General features: G+C 38.7%; 3 protein-coding genes, 1 long non-coding RNA gene and 1 pseudogene across 4 annotated transcripts; 2 read left to right on the forward strand and 3 right to left on the reverse strand.

The window, feature by feature from the left end:
- Positions 1-2,062: 2,062 nt before the first annotated feature.
- Positions 2,063-3,560, reverse strand: LOC144646222 (BTB/POZ domain-containing protein 6-like). Its single transcript, XM_078505760.1, has one exon. The coding sequence runs from the start codon at positions 3,492-3,494 to the stop codon at positions 2,418-2,420; it is 1,077 nt and encodes a 358-aa protein (XP_078361886.1). The 5' UTR covers positions 3,495-3,560; the 3' UTR covers positions 2,063-2,417.
- A 6-nt stretch (positions 3,561-3,566) lies between these two features.
- Positions 3,567-5,273, forward strand: LOC144646263 (uncharacterized). Its single transcript, XR_013569379.1, has 3 exons — positions 3,567-4,494; positions 4,729-4,832; positions 4,926-5,273. It is a non-coding gene; the product is annotated as an uncharacterized LOC144646263 (long non-coding RNA).
- A 150-nt stretch (positions 5,274-5,423) lies between these two features.
- LOC144645805 (uncharacterized) lies at positions 5,424-6,785 on the forward strand. Its single transcript, XM_078505343.1, has one exon. The coding sequence runs from the start codon at positions 5,424-5,426 to the stop codon at positions 6,783-6,785; it is 1,362 nt and encodes a 453-aa protein (XP_078361469.1).
- Positions 6,786-7,359: 574 nt separating this feature from the next.
- LOC144645950 (uncharacterized) lies at positions 7,360-9,035 on the reverse strand. The gene is made up of 2 exons (XM_078505461.1): positions 7,442-9,035; positions 7,360-7,391 (listed from the first exon to the last, which is right to left on the reverse strand). The coding sequence occupies exons 1-2, from the start codon at positions 8,739-8,741 to the stop codon at positions 7,360-7,362; spliced, it is 1,332 nt and encodes a 443-aa protein (XP_078361587.1). The 5' UTR covers positions 8,742-9,035.
- Positions 9,036-12,324: 3,289 nt separating this feature from the next.
- LOC144646209 (BTB/POZ domain-containing protein 6-like) lies at positions 12,325-14,428 on the reverse strand (annotated as a pseudogene).
- Between the last annotated feature and the right edge of the window lie 2,520 nt (positions 14,429-16,948).

A 16,948-nucleotide genomic window follows, 5' to 3' on the forward strand; every position in this document is an offset into this window, starting at 1 on the left:
TTCTTCTTTTTAACTGTGACATGATTGAACACGGCTGGGGGTACAATTTATAAATTGTATTTCATCAAAAGGATTGGAAACAGTTAACACGAAAAAACGCAAAAACAGATACCGGAAACGTGGAGGGTTGGTGAGCATGTCCGCTGAACACCCCCATAATCCGCCCGGGCGTTAATTTTTCCCGCAAGCTCTCTGGTTATGTGCTTTCAGTCAGTGAAGTAAATTTGGCCAACTGCCTGTACGTATTGCTTGATTCTTTCATCAACGTTTCTATCTACCAAACTATCTGTTTGTTTTAAAAAAACAATCGCGCTGATTTTTTGTAAGTTTTTACTAATAGAGTTATGATAGCAATTTCGAACATTTTGGACAAGTTAAAACTGTAGAGACAGGATCCGTTTTCTTCCTGTAACAAAAGGCCATTTATATGCTACCCTACCCAGCTCGATCTTTCAAATTTTTCGGACCTTACATACTAGACGCACAAAAAGAGAGAGAAAGAGAAAAAAATGATAGGTCCCGGGAATCGTCCCCCCCCCCCAAAAAAAAAAAAAATCTCGAGTCCCCTTGTTCCTAAACTATTGTTGATCTTTTGATCCCAGTTTTCTAAAATATAACACAGGTTTTGTTGCTGCGTGTACCCAGCTTTATTTTTCATTTTGTTCCCTTGTTCACAATTATTTTGTGGCCATGTTTCCTTGTAACCTGAAACCCTGGGAGGGTCTTAATTATAACTGAAGTGAATATTCATTTGTAGGTCAGGATTCAAGTTGCCATAAAATTACCTAATATTTGCCTCGCGCGCTAGCTCAGATAGTTCCAGCTTAACAAGGCAAAGTTCAAGGAACTGAGGATTAGTTTTAGTACTAAGGAGACTCTCGAGCTTGATCCTATTGTTATTAATGACAGGCAAATTGATATCGTCAAGCATGCAAAGATTCTGGGCGTAACCGTTTCGAGCGACCTAAAATGGAACCACCATTGGACGTTCATCGGACGTTGTTAAGAAAGCTAGAAAACGCCTGCATTGTCTTTCTCAGTTAACGCGTTCAGGCCTAGGTCCTAACGGGTAAGTACAGTTCTATCGTACCTGCATTCGCCCTATCACTGAATATGCCTGTCCAGTTTTCAATGAAAGTCTACCTGCGTATCTTTCTCCTGATCTGAAAGCAGTGTAAAAGAGGGCGATGCGTATCATGTTCCCGTAGTTTTCGTATTAAGAAGCGCTCGATAAGGCAAGTCTTGTCACTCTGTCAGGTCGAAGGCAAGCCCTGACGAACAAACTGTTTAACAACATTTTAGAGAACAATGACAGTAGGCTGAGGAATTTACTGCCCCCACGGAATCTTAGTAGTCATAACCTCAGAAAGTCACGCCAATTTAACCCTGTTTTTAAGACTAATAGATTTAGAAATAGTTTTATTGTCTCTAATGTACTTAAGTTTGATTTTAATCACTCTTGTATAGTTTTTTTAATATTTTACATTTTATCGTATAAGTTTTTATCGGTTTATAAAATTGTAAATATAACAAAATTCAACCTTTGGGTTGCGAAGTTGTATTAATAAACTATCTATCATCAATCTATCTATCTATGATTGCGATGATCAGTGCAAATTTCACTCGTGACAATTTCAAAAGGATACAACTTCCGTAGGCACACAGTGGCTGTTCTAAAAAACCTGTATCCCGTTTAAAATGATACTACATACCTATCTGAAGCTACCGTTTCCTTTTATTTTGAAATATTTTTGTATTTTGATCGAAATAACCGCCTAAAACTTTCCGTATGGCAGTGTTTACAAAGAGCGAACCTGTATTTTCACAGCAAAGACCGCTGGGCCAAGGTACTTTTTTCGAATCCTTTCCCAAAGAAACGCACGGATCATGAATCCTAAAAATCCGGATTCAGATATGATCTGATGTATCCACTCGAAGTGTGGATTCTTCAGATCATTGATCCAAGATTAATCCATTTTCGGATATAGGTAAAGAAACGCAAAATCCGTTTTTGGATCAAGAATCCGGATTCGGATTTTTCCCAAAGAAACGCACCCTTAGATATATGAAAGGGGTACCTTTTTTTAGTTATAGGTATACGAAAGGGGTACAATTTCTGTCAAAAATGGTATATAAAAGGGTAAGGGGTTAGAACTTGGGGCGAAGCCTCCCCGTATAAAACTTTTTGGAGTACCCCCCCCCCCGGGCTAGGAGTATTTAGAACTACTCCCCCTTGGATACGATGCTAGTCCAATGGGTTAAATGTGAAGTTTGCTGCGACAAAAAAATTAACTGTAACAATGGAATTTTTGTATTTTGTTGCCGTTCAAAAGGTCAGATTGCAGAGTCAGTTTCTTTTGCCGACAAAGCAAAGTGATCACAAAACAAAAATACCCTTTGATCAAATTTTGGCATTACTATGGTGATTTCTGGGAGAATAATAATTCAGGAAATTGTCCACCATATTCTCTCCTCTGTTTTTGAGTGTCCTTAAATGTAAATGTTACACCTGAACAAATAACAGAGCTACTGTCACAGTGTCCCCCCAAATTCCATACAGGAGGACCAGTTATTTTTGCCTTTATGCCATAAGTGGAGTTTTTCACCAAAACAATGCCTCTGTTAAACAAAACTTCAAATCCATTATATGAACCTGCTTGGCACTGTAGGCGCTCTGACGAGAACTGTCCACTTGCAGACCCCCAAACTGTTTTGCCACTTCGGTCAATGACGGTCAGATCTATCGAGTAGCTGCCATTTGCACGGCCAAAGAAGCACACTCCATGAAATGTTATGTCTCTGTCTAGAGAGAAATCAAGGACATACACCTTTTCAGACAACCATTTTGAAGAACAAAAACTCTCCAATACACGAAATGTGCAACATCGTTGAAGATTTCCTTTAAATCCAGGTCTTCTTGTTTCTGGAAATCCCACTGGAGCCTTCGAGACAGAATTCAGGCATTTGATAATACTGACAATTTCGTCTGGGGTTAGAATTTTGCTGTCCAACACAACACTAGCAAAATCTTTTTGTTCAATTGTTGGAAAGCGCAATGCTGTTAAAAGTTTTTCTCCAAGAACTCTTCTTTTAACTGCACCATCTGCCTCTAAACCTTGTCTCTCACATTCCTTTGTTGCCCACAAGTCAACAGCTTTAAACAGCTCTATCTCTTCAATCGTCAGACTGTCTCTTACAACTACCGCTTCAAGTAAGGACCTCTCAATTGTCACAAATCCATCTGATTTCACAGTCTCTTCTGTCTGTTTATCGATCACTTCCCAGCATTGATCCACCAGAGTTTTCTCTTCATATTTCTGTGCAAAGGTCAGGATGCTGAAAACATTTGATGGATCTACGCTATCTTGTAGATATTCTATGCATTTATCAGCCAGTAAAGGCACCATATATTTCTTTGCCAAATACAACACTCCCATCACATTACTTCCGGTCAAGTTCGCTTCATCGCTGTACATGTAACGAAACAACTCCATCAGACTCTCGTACTCACAGTCAGGGAGTTCAATAGAGTCTGCAGTCTCCGCCAGCTCACCGTAAAACATAGCCCGTTTCACGGATACGGGCGCCATTTTGAATAATTTGATTGCGCAAAGCAGTATGGGTCAAAAAGGGGGCATTGAATCCAAGATGGCGTCCAGTCGCACGAGTGATGAAAACGATGAAGCCTTTTTCAGAAACTGGGGCGTTGAAAAGTTAAAATGTTACCTATTGGAAAGAGAAGTTCCGGTCGGGAATACCAATAAGGCTGGTTTAATTAACCTGTGTGTGTTTGCTAGAAAATTGGGGCTCAGGGTTGTACAAAATGTTCAGGAAAGCTTAAAGGAGGTAGAGAGAGAAAGAATAGAAAAGTTAAGACTTGAAGATGGGAGAATCATTCTTCCCGACCCAGATAGTTTAGTTGTAGGCTGGGAAGAAGGAGCACAGAGTTACCCGGAGTTGTGTCAGATCGGCATGGAAAAATATTGGGATGAAAGTGAGTAAACTATTTGTGAAACTCTCTCCTTATATTTAATTATAAAGACAAAAACAACAACAAGGTTTATTTATTTCAACTGCAAAATTACTAGTTACTAGATATGAATGTACATTATTGTTTTATAAATATGTGCTTCTGAAAAGCTACTTTTCAACCGTCCAATATAAGGAGTAAAACAATATTTAAAAATATATATTTGTTAAGAACAGGACATAATATCCCATTTTGTAACATGCAAGTATCCAGTACATTTCAAATAAATATACAAGTTTGATGCATCACCAGTTTGTTTTGTGTTGACTTTGTACCCCTGGAGAATATATTCTTCTTACTAAATAAACAAACATTCAAATTTAGAAAACAAGGTTATTGGCATTAACACTGGAGGAAAAGAGGCATTGAGAGATGGAAAATCTTTGTTTCTATCGGGTCATGTTAAAGAGGCCAATTATCATGGCATTAGTAGCAATATTGCATATTGCTTTATAAAAGCAAAGGTTTGTGGTGTCTCTATCTTTATGATTTACTACACTGTACAATCTATAGAATTAACTTACATACACCTTATGTTTTCTGAGACAAATACCAGCTAGTTAAAAAGCAACAATTTTTACATCACATCACATTGTGATGGAATTTTGTTTTGTTTTGCAATGATTGCATCAGATGGAATCCTTAACTGTTCAATAATACACTTGCAAATAAACATGTAATAATTACAAACCCCACAGGTTGTTAGAGAAACATCAACAACTGCTGCCCCATATGCAGGCTGGATAATCCTGCAGAAGCAGAGTGGAACACTTTCTGATGCCTTCTGTTCATGTCCAGCTGGGTATACTGACTATATAATGTATTTTGACTGAATTTCTCATCGATTTTTGTAATGTGCAGCCAAAAACATTTACTAAACCTGATTGCATTGCAGGGTAAGAGGGAGCTGTAAACATGTGGCAGCAATTTGCCACCACGTTATTGAGAAAGTTGTTAGAGGGGAAAATGCATCGGTGACTTCAAGGGAGCAGGCATGGGGTCGGCCTTCCGAGAAACAACTACACCAGCCTGACTTTTTCAGAAATATCACTATTAAAAAAGTCAAAGGTAGACTATTTGTGAAAATGTCATTTGTGTGTATTTAGAGAAACTCCTCCCCGCTTCAGGGAAGGTCAATTTGATGTCCAAGAGGATATTTTCTGGTACATAATCCTTACAACTGTATATCAGATTATTTTCAATGTTTGCCCTCTCAGCTTCCTTTTCTGTTTGATATGATAGGTTATTCTACTTAGTTAGTCTTAAAATTTTTTCGTTTTGTTAGTTTGGAGAATCTTCTGTTAGATCTAATCAATATTCTTAAGTTTATAATGTTCTCAATTCTTATTGTCAGTCTGCTTAACAATAGGTTGATATTGTAAGGAGAAGTTGCATGTTGATCTGTCCTTCAGGTGAAAGAGTTTTTATAACTTTACATTTTTCGTTTTCTTTCTGCTATTATTCTTATTCAGGGAATTGCCAGTTAGAAAATAGTGTGTCAAGGAGAAGTAGGTTTGATTACGACCCAAGAGCTTTGGCAGATAGAGGAGTTAAGAGCATAGAAGAGTTAGATTTAGAAGGGTTGCAGAGAGCTACTGATGGCAAGGCAGCTATTTTACACTTTTTTTCCCAAGAAAATCATGCCTCTCAGGATTACCCTGATATGAGTGATATGGCAGTTGTAAGTGAGGAGACAGTGGTTACCACAGAAAAGGTACCATTGCCACCAACATTACCAGAATTAGCAAGCCAGTTTACTTCAGCTGATGAGATCTTGGAAGCTGTCTTGAAACCCCTCTCCTTTGCTGTTGTGAAACAAATAAGTGATGAAACAATTCAACAAAGGGATGACAACCTGTGGTTTGCTGTTAGAACTGGAAGAATTACAGCAAGCACATTTAAAAGGTGCATAGATAAGGTGGACCTTGCAGAGGGCAAGGTAAAGGGGGCAACTACTTCCCTACTTAAACAAATAATGAATTACTACCCCAAGGCATATTCACCCGCAATAAACTGGGGTATCTACAATGAGCCACATGCCATTGCAGACTTTCTGAAAGCACAACGTGGCTTTCACAAACACATGAAAGTAGAGCCGTGTGGGGTATTCCTCTGTGAGCAATACCCATTTCTTGCTGCATCGCCTGATGCTATTGTCACGTGTGACTGTTGTGGAAGCAGACCACTTGAGGTTAAAAACCCTTACAAGCACAGAAACATGACCATCAAGAACTATGCCAAACAAACAGATTCATGTCTGCAGGTCCAAGACATTGGTACAGTCTCGTTGAAGTATGAGCACACTTACTACACTCAAGTCCAGCTTCAGATCCTTGCTACTGGAGCAGAGGTAGGTTACTTTTGTGTGCGAACAGCTGCTTCTGAATGTAATTTGCATTGTCAAGAAGTATTTTTGAACACTGAATTTCTTGAAGAAGCTATGGCAAAAGCGGAAGTATTTTTCAAGCAAGTAGTGCTGCCAGAGCTGATGACTGGACATGTGAAGAAAGCAATGCAGGATGCATCTACAGCATGTTCTGTTGCTGATGGTGAAGAAAAGGGTGATCCTGAATTTCCTTGTGGAAAATGTGGCATAAACTGTCCAGAAGAGCCAAAAGAATTTAAGGAAATGAGCATTGGTTGTGACAAGTGCAACCAGTGGTTCCACTGGAAGTGTGTCGACTTAACTGGAAAAGAAGCTGTTCTTGAAGATCAAAATTTGATTTGGATGTGTGATACCTGCTCTCCCAAGTAATCATAATGTGATCCCCAAGTTTAAAGTTATGATGATAAACAGACTGACTTTTAGTTGCCTAGTTGTTCAAAGGATGGGTAATGCTTTACACTGGACAGCTCACTTACCACAAGATGGCCAGCATCCTTACCCACTGGCTAGTGATCTATTTACTGTATAGCATTACCTATACTTTGAACAGGCAGGAGCCTAAAGGTGATCTCTTAAATCATATATACGTTAAAATGCCATACTTAACAACAACTCTGTATGGGTTATCACTTTTCCAGAAAGCCGTTTACAATGCTAATGTCACTGACAGTGTAGGGGTATGATTGGCTCTTGTAGATTGATAAGTGCACATACAACAGTTGCGATGTGATCAAAAAGATCCACCATGTCCAAAGGTTGTTCACACTTAAGAATGTCATAATCTTTCAGACGACCAATCACACGTTCAATGTGAATTCTGGCGTTAGCTACTTGCTTAGTGCGGGTGTCATCCTCAATTGTGAACTGGCTCTTTTTCTTCAGGAACGGGGGGATAACTAGCTTTACTTGACGAGGGAGAAGAAGCTCCTGAATGTTAAAACCCCTATCTGCTAGGACGGTATCTCCCGGCTCGAACTTTGAAATAATGCCACTTTCCTTCACAAGCCTCTTGTCACTCATGGCACCTCCTGCACTGTGTGAAATAAAAGAGACAGTTCCAACCGGGGTACAAGCAACAAGCAGTTTGCATGTCGGTCTACCTTTGTAAAAAGAGTAAATTTGCCCATTAGCGAGAGCTAATGATGGCCGCTGGATAGGAACTTCAGTGCAGTCAATGATGGCAATAACGTTTTTGTATTTTTTGAAACAATCTGGATAGTATTTTTCGGCTTCCTCGCGTGTGGGCCAGTGGATCAATGGTTTCAACTCCAGGGAAAGGAGAGGGAGCCATGTAGATATAATGGTTGTCACAAGGCTTGGTGACACTCCAAACATGAACGCAAGAAACTGATTGTTCAAATTGAGACGGAGCTTCATTAATGTCAAAAGAAGCTCGTTTTCGGGTGACAAAATTCGATCTGGGCCAGGCTTTTTACACTTCGTTACCTGATACCTTTTTACATCATGGGACTCGGGACCCTTATAGTACTGCATGTACGGTACCTTGTCCTTCACCTGATCATAGATCCAATTAAAAACTTTGAAGTTGTCAAGACCCGTATGAAGCTTGACCAGATAGTCAGAATCTTTAATTTTTTCTACCGAGAAGTTGTCACTTGAGTTGTTTTTGCTGACACTGTCGAGGCTTTCCTTAAGTTTGGCATTTTCATTTTTTAGGTTTTCATTTTCTTCAATTGTTTGCATCACCTTTTTTTTACATTTTACACAAAGTGCCTGTTGACAGCTGCATTCATCACCTTCAGAGATTTGAAAAGATTGATCCTCAGGATTGCAGTATGTGTGATCACTTTCAGGCAAATTAAATACACATTGCTCCACAATAGAATCCAAACTGTGGTTGGTTTCGGGTTGGGATTGCTCTTCTAAAGATGGCTGTGTTTGAAATGGGGTATCTACCGTATCTTCAATCATTTGACGTTTAGAACTTATGGTTTCAGTTGCAACAGTCACTTTTCGTTTGATAGCACTTCTACGTGTTTTAAGGAAACCTTCGTCTACATCGTCATGTCCACATAACCTGTTCACTGTTTGGGAAACGCTGATATTTGATGTTTCCTTACCACTGTATCCACGCAGCCATAGTTCTGGGTGAAGGTGATCTCCTAGTGGCTTACCATGCACAAAATGATTACTGCACACCTTGGTATTCTTTGTAACTGTAAGATCTTTTCGGTTTATTATTTTTTCCCAAACTTTAAAGTACCTTTCTGGTGGTCTGTGCCACTGCATGTGTTTAACATGTGATTTAACGACACACCTGTATGTACAATTACAGAAATATATTGTAGTTTTTAACTTACACATCTAAAGATAGTTGGCTGTGTGGTAAATTAAGTTTACATTCACAATTAGAACTTGCTTGGTTAAATGATATTAGCATAAATATTAGCCTTTTCATCAATCATGATTAACACAGATAGATTTTTAGTTTTCTTGAAGGCTTACATTATTGTTAAAAGACTGTTCGTATATAAAACGGCTGGAGCTACGGGTGTATTTTAGGTTTAGAGTTTTTCTATGCAGCGGGGAATAAATCTGTAACAATAAGAGCTTTTATTCCTACCGATCTAATGTACTGTATCCCGGCACAAATGAAAATAAAACTTACAGACAATATACAGCCTCTGCTAGCTTTAATGCCTTTATTGACAAAAATATTAACACGATACCTGTCAGGTTTTCTTCTGCTATTAGAGCAACCAAAAACGGCACAAAAATCACCGCCACCCATCCTCGATCGCTTCTTATCGCCACAATTTAAACAAGAAAAAATCGTACAATTTACCACGTGCGACTGGACGCCATCTTGGATTCAATGCCCCCTTTTTGACCCATACTGCTTTGCGCAATCAAATTATTCAAAATGGCGCCCGTATCCGTGAAACGGGCTATGGCTTCAAACACAGGACTGCTTATCGACAACACTAACTTGTGAGCAGGAATCACTTGCTTTCTTCGTTTGCTTTGACTTTCGCCATCCGTCTTCCTGATAACAAACTTCACATCGCTGAAACGGTCGTTGTTAAATATAAACTTGCTTCTTTCTGTAATGGTAGGTCTTGTTATTTGCCAGTTTTCTTCGACGACAGACATGTTTGCCTTCTGTACCGTTCAAGTCGGGCCAAGACGGGCCAAGAGGCCCCGGGTCTCAACTCGAGACAGCGGTAACCATGTCCAGCGGTGACACATCGCGTACCTGTCACGCATTCGGTGCAAAAGCGTAACTGTCAGCGTGACAGGGGCCCTAATCGTTCATTGAAAACTACAGTCAATAGATATAAATCTATTACGAATTGATGAAAGTGGCGTAAAAATGTTAAAAAATACGCTGACAAAACTGTAAAGAAACCTACACAAATCTGAACTCTTTCAAAGGTCTTCTTCTTCTTTCGGACGGAGCGTCCCCATATAGGCCATTATAGGGAGTACCCCCCTCCCCCCAGGGTCCTGTGTCCCTGCAAACTGACCACTTCCACAGTAGAACCCCGGTAACTCGAACTCGGATAACTCGAACAACCCCGCTAACTCGAACACACTTCCATTTCCCTTGGATTTGACCCCACTTTTTAGTCATTTTTACTCGGTTAACTCGAACTCGGATAACTCGAAAACCCCGCTAACTCGAACTAAATTTCGTTTCCCTTGATCAAAATTTGGGTCAAATTTACCCCGATAACTCGAATCCCGGTTCTTGCAGCTCACCACAGTTGCTCCTTTATTAGAGCAACAAAACAGATCACATATTTGACAGCCTTTTACCACTCTTATCCTAAGAATTTATGGTCGTGTTGGAGTTTCTGACGAGATAAGTTTAATTTGCACTGTACTGTATACTAAGTGCTGTAAAATCAGTAAACTATCAATTATTAACTTGGCAAATTAAATATTCAATCTACCCCGATAACTCGAAACCCCGCTAACCCGAACTGTTTTTCGTTTCCCTTCAGAGTTCGAGTTACCAGGGTTCTACTGTGTTATAATAGGTCCGCAGGGCGTACATGTCTAAGCTTATGTTTAGTTTTACTATGTTAGAGTTGATTATACTTCAATAAAATTACCAAAATGCTCTCTAGAAATCTTTTCTTTTGGTGAGTTAACGTTTAAGAAGAACATGTAAGTGTAAGTTAGGTAATTAAAGAAAAATACAGATTTTTAGATGGCTGGTATTTAGGTACATGCAAAGGTTATTCATCTGGAGCCAGGGGGTTTGTCATATATTCACCGAGGGGGAATCACGGGGATGTAGCCCGAGAGCATCGCATGAGATAATTACCGTAGAATTCCGGTTATAAGCCCTAGGCTTATACAACTTCGTAAGGGGTTTTGGGTGGGCTTATAAGCGGAGGGGCTTATATTCGGAAGGGCTTATACAGGGCTCGAGACTAACGGTAGCCAACTAGCCAAAGGCTACTAAAATTTAGGTTTTGGCTACCAGGTTTAGCATTCTTACTAGCCATTCGGCTAGTGAAAAACTTGGAAAAGTCAACTGTTCTTGATAGATATCACTATACCTGACTAGTGAAAGGTTACTTTTGGCTAGTAAAATCTGACATGTCACTAGCCAGTAAACCAGTGAGTTAAAAAGTTAGTCTCAAGCCCTGCTTATAAGCGGAATAAAAGAATCGTTTCGAAACGAGCCACGGGAGTGTTGATCGAAATACGTTTTTAGGTTATTAGCCCTGTTTAGTACCGTCATTCAGCAGAGGAGGGCTTATATCCGGATGCATTTTTTTGTTTCAAGGTAGATGGGCCTATAACCGGGGGGGGGGCTTATAAGCGGGGGGGCTTATAACCGGAATTTTACGGTATATGACATATCCCCTTGAGCTTTTATTCTTAATGAACGATAAACAAAGTAAAATAAACAAATCCTTGTTAAAAATACGAGAGATGTATTATTTTCAATTCCTGGTAAATGACTACAAGTTCTTGTTGTTAACTAATTCAGTTGTCAACTTCTAATAAACTTGTCACTGCTTGCTTTTTGTTCCTGAAAAGTTATGCATTAATAAATATTTCGTCACCAGTCGTTGGTCAAGTTGCCAGCAATTTAAAATAAAACAAACATACATTGCATTTCAAAGTTTCCTAACCATGGGCTATTACAGTCATCTGCAAGTGACAGGTCACCACTCAGTTTTAACAGTCCAAGGTTACTGTTGCAAAATTATTAATAATACATTTTATGGTTGATTAAATTAATGGCTGCATTCTTAGCTATTTCAGGTCAAGGAAATGGACATTTTTGCTTAGGAGGTTAATTATTAACCTCAAACCTCCATGTATGGGATGCCCCCTTCCTTCTTTCATTATTAACACTTCTTGTTGTTCCAAGGGTATCCCCTAAATAGATGTTCCATTGTATATCATACAAAAACTAAACTTCAGATTAAAAACAAATTCTTAAATAAGAAAAAAAATAAAACTTAGTATGATATCTAAAGCTTTTTTTTGTTAGTTTCTAATGGTAACCACAATATTTCCAACCCACTGCTGGAATGAAAAAAGGTGGTTGTACATTTTACCACAATTCATTGCGAACCTAACACAGCCCATAAAAACAACACTGGTCATGCTAGGACAAAAAGGTTTGAGGTTTTACAGCAAGGCGCCCAAATGTGTGACCACTTTTAATTTATTCACATTCTTTCGTGCAGATTTAATCCAATCAAAAGCCGTGGATAGCTTGCAGTTGACTTCTGATTGGATTAAATCTGCTTGAAAGAATGTGAATAAATTAAAAGTGGTCACACATTTGGGCGCCTTGCTGTAAGAGCTTTACTGTGTGTTTTTATAAGCATTTTAGGGTTTTCGCTCACTAAGATTAGAATAATGTGAGAAAATGTACCAGTTGCCATCTTTTTCAGTACAGAGGATTGTACAAGGGACACTTAAAAAATTATGTTGCAACCTTCATGTATTAAGCTGATACTACTGACAAATAAACATTTCAAATTGAGTTGAAAAACTCTTAAACATTAACGAACAATTATTTCTTATTATAAACAATATTTCAATATTTTTTAATTTATTATAACCTGCAGGGCTCAAATAGTTTTTGTACAGTTGCCAGTCATGTTGACTGGCAAACAGATTTTAGATCGGTCACGTGTCGTTTCTGACTAGTTAAAATATTGATAATGGTAATTTTAAACTACCACTCCTTTGTGCTGTTCATTGAATCATGTTCGTTCGTGTGGTATAAAAAGACCCGCAATTTGTTCACTGTTTTGGCTACAAATGTCTTGTAAGATGTGATAGCGATAAGAACATGTAGCTTTAAGGCAAAATTTGAACATCTCCTACCTTGTTGTTTTCTGTCTCTTGTGCCCTAAAATCAAATGCCTGTGGAAGCTTCCATTGTTCTTCCCCGGGGTTGTTATGTACATGCGTAAACTATAAATTGGTATCAGAAATATTATTTTTTCTGGTCATTAGTTATTATTTTAAAATCCATGTACGTGACCGGTCAAAATGACCAGCAAACCCAAACTTTGTCCAGACAAATTGTCATCTTGAGCAGACTATTATTTTGAGCCCTGACCTGCTATGTCATTTCAATACAACTACTGTAACCAATTATCAATCACAAATTAATAGATTTTGGTATTCTGATGAATAATTCAGTAAGGGGAGAATAACAGTTCAGGAAATTGTCCTTCATCTTCTTCCCTTTCACTGTCCTGAATTGTAAATGTTATACCTGAACAAGTAACAGAGCTAAGTCTTGAGTGATACCATATTTGACGACCAGTTATCTTTGCCTTTAGGCAGAAAGTGGTGTTCTTTACCAAAACAATACCTCTGTTAAACAAAACCTCAAAACCATTGTAATCCCTTACTTTGCACTGTAAAGGCTCAGCAAAAAACTGTCCACTTTCTGACCCCAATACAAAATTTCTTTTTGTGTTCTCTATGGTCAGATCCATAGTGTAACTGGCATTTGCACAACCAAAGAGTCTCACCCCATGTAATGTTATGTCTCTGTCCACAGAGAAATTAAGGATATGACACACTTCTATAGGACCTATAGATGATCTTGAAGTACAACAAGACCTGAGTAACTGAAATGTGCAGCATCGTTGAAGATTTCCTTTAAATCCAGGTCTTTTTTTTTCTGGGAACCCCACAGGAGACTGCGAGACTGAACTCAGACATTTGATAACACTGACAATTTCATCTGGGGTTAGAATTTTACTGTCCAACACCACACTTGCAAAATCTTCTTGTTTAATTGTTGGAAGACGCAATGCTTTGACTATACCTTCTCCAAGAACTCTTCTTTTGATTGCACCATCTGCCGCTAAACCTTGCCTCTCACACTCTTCTTTCGCCCACAAGTCAACAGCTTTAAACAGCTCTATCTCTTCAAGCGTCAGACTGTCTCTTGCGACTACTGCTTCAAGTAAGGACCTCTCAATTTTCACAAATCCCTCTGATTTCACGGCCTCTTCTGTCTATCGATCACTTCCCAGCACCGATTCACGAGGGTTTTCGCTTCATAACTTTGAGCAAAGGGCAGAATGCTGAAAACATTTGATGGATCTACGTTATCTTGCAGATATTCTATGCATTTATCAGCCAGTGAAGGAACTATGTATTTCTTTGCCAAATACAACACTCCCATAACATTTCCACCGCTCAAGTTTACTTCATCGCTGTAAATGTAGCGAAACAACTCCAACAGACTCTCGTACTCACAGTCAGGCAGTTCAATAGAGTCTCCAGTCTCCGCCAGCTCACCGTAAAACATGGCTTCAAACACAGGACTACTAATCGACAGCACTAACTTGTGAGCTGGAATCACTTGCTTCCTTCGTTTACTTTCACTTAATTCGCCATCCGTCTTACCGATAACAAACTTCACATCGCTAAAGAGATCGTTGTTAAATATAAACTTGCTTCTTTCTTTGATGGTGGGGCTTGTTTGCCAGCTTTCCACGTCTGCCGCAGACATGGTTAAAATTCCCGCATAAAATTCAGTAAACCACGAGTAAAACCACTCGAGACAGTGATCATCATGACAAGCGGTCTTAACCATCGTGACGTCACCATCTAAGGTCATTGAAGGGGGGAGAGCAGGGGGGGCTGGCAGCGAGGTCTGGGACGAGTTTCGATGATCGCCCCAGTTAAGAAATATGGCCGAGTGGGACTAAGTACCGTTTTAATTGAAAACAAAGATGGCGGAAGTTTATGGCGGACGGTCGTTTGCGAAGGTTCATAAACGTTTCGAGAACTGTTTCCGCGTTCGAACATCCAGGGGTTCGTTTAAGCACTTTTTATCTAAATTTCGATTTTTAAGAAGTATCACAGGTGAAGTTTACGCCGCAAACTGGCGAACGGGACCACCACTGCGTTTTTACACCCCAGTGAAGACAACGAAATCTCACAGCAGAATATTTTTAGTAGTTGTTTCATACACTGGATAAGCTGAACGATCTTTATTTCTGGACTAGACGCTATGACGGTAAGGGTAGCCATTTTCGGACAGTTTTTTTTTTCTGTAAGACTTAGATCAAACCGTTGTTGACGTAGTTGTTATTGAGAAAGTGCAGAAGGTTTGATATGACTCCTTTTGTTTTATAATTTTCCCAATTAAGCCTCAGAGCCTAGTTAGAATTTGAATATAAGAATATAATATCTAGAGTAACATGGAACTGAAATACAGTTTATCGAAATAAAATATATCAAAATTTAATTGGCCTACCAGTATTTTTTATTTTATGTTTTGCACCAGTTACAATAACATTTTTTTATGTTCAATTCAGTAGTGTTGTAAGATTAGGTGGTAATGTTTGCAACAGTTTTCTTTATTTAATCTTTTGAACTGAGCATGTCTTCGTGATAATGGCGCTCACTGAGAAAGCTGGTGGGGTAACCTTGCATTTAGACTTTGCCTATCACACCTGTGGGGTGAGAATTGAAACTTGCAGGAGGCTGGTTGGTTGTAGAATGCTTCACCTAAAACTTAGTGACCACGGTTTGCTGTATTTACTTGAGGAAAAAATGAAACTTGAGTTCTGAGGGGGCTTAAAATGTTTTTAGCAATGCATTATCTTGAAATGCTTTTACAAATAAAATAATTATACCATGGTGGAGTTTGCATCTGCTCCTCAAATGTACATGTGTGTACCCTGGTAGAGAAATAATTGAGACACTGCATGGGATCTGACACTTTAAAAAATCCTATTGAGACTTACTTAACCTGTTGATTCTTAACTGCCCTACCTGTCCAAAGAAAAAATCAATTTCTACTCGCATCCAGTTGAATAATCTTTCTGCTGACCAGGAAAAAGTTTCAGATGTAAATGTAAAAAAATATATGTAAAATTAAAGTTGTTTACAGTGGTCATGCCCTTAACTTCAAGGGAAACAAAAATTTTAAATGAACATAACAGTTACAAATTCCAACTAGCAGGAGGCAGACCAGTTCTCTATCTACAAAGCATGACCAAGGATTTGATTTCAGGACAACCGAGAAAAAATTCAGCGTGTTGCTGGGTAGAGGATTTTGACCTGGGATCTTAGAATTACAACACCATTACCCAAAACCACTTCGCTACACTGTCTCCTGAAAGTAGTGATAGATGATACATGAGAATTTTTAGGGTGGGGGAAAACAGTATTGCAATAATAATATTGTAGATTTTTTTATTACCGGCAAGGTGCATCCCCATGAGTAGCTCATTTGGAGATGTGAAATAAACCCTGGGAGACAAAATTACCCGGTAATTATGGTAGGTCAATGTACTTGTTTGCAACAGACATTCCATTGTTGATGGGCAAATTTATCATTTTTCCAGTGCTGAAGTGTTACCAGTACATAAGACAAGCATTTACTTTACCACCTTTAAATGCTTTAATTAAATTGTGATCCCTCTGACCCTGTTCAACCAAAGTATTTACCCAAAACATAATTAACGGTTTCTGTATGTGTCAGCAAGGCACTTCAGATTGCACAGTTTAGGTAATTGAAGCCATACCCTCTGCAATTATTATTATTTTTTACATTTAAATTTAAGTGAAGAAATTTATTCTTTTTGGATTTCTTTGCCTTGTTGACTTCAGCTTGATCTTGTACCGCCAAAGGAAAAAAAAAAAGGAAAATCGAAATTTAATATCTCTTTAAGATTACCTTAGAAAACGTTTATTCTCCTGTGGGCCCATTCGCATGGACATAGTGGAAAATGCTTTGAAATTCGATTTTCAACCAAAAGCAACTCGGCACTTTATATGCAATATTCGGTTCTAGAAGTAAATGCTACTATAAACGTTCAATCAGAAGATGAATTTCCAAAAATAACTTCTATGTTTTATACGCAAACTACATGTGTAAGCTTGTATAAAGAAACAGAACTCGAGACAGGTTGAGGTACTGTATATAAAATGTGAACTTTAATAAAGCTTAGCAGGTCAACACTACTTGACAGGGGCAGTCGTGAAACACTTCGACGCCAATAAAGGACACTGTTACTGAATTTTCTGTTAAGTGAAGGAGGATCGCGGTCGAA

This window comes from Oculina patagonica, chromosome 3 (genome assembly GCF_052425735.1).
Source record: "Oculina patagonica isolate OP01 chromosome 3, crgOcupat, whole genome shotgun sequence".
NCBI classification, from domain to species: Eukaryota; Metazoa; Cnidaria; class Anthozoa; order Scleractinia; family Oculinidae; genus Oculina; species Oculina patagonica.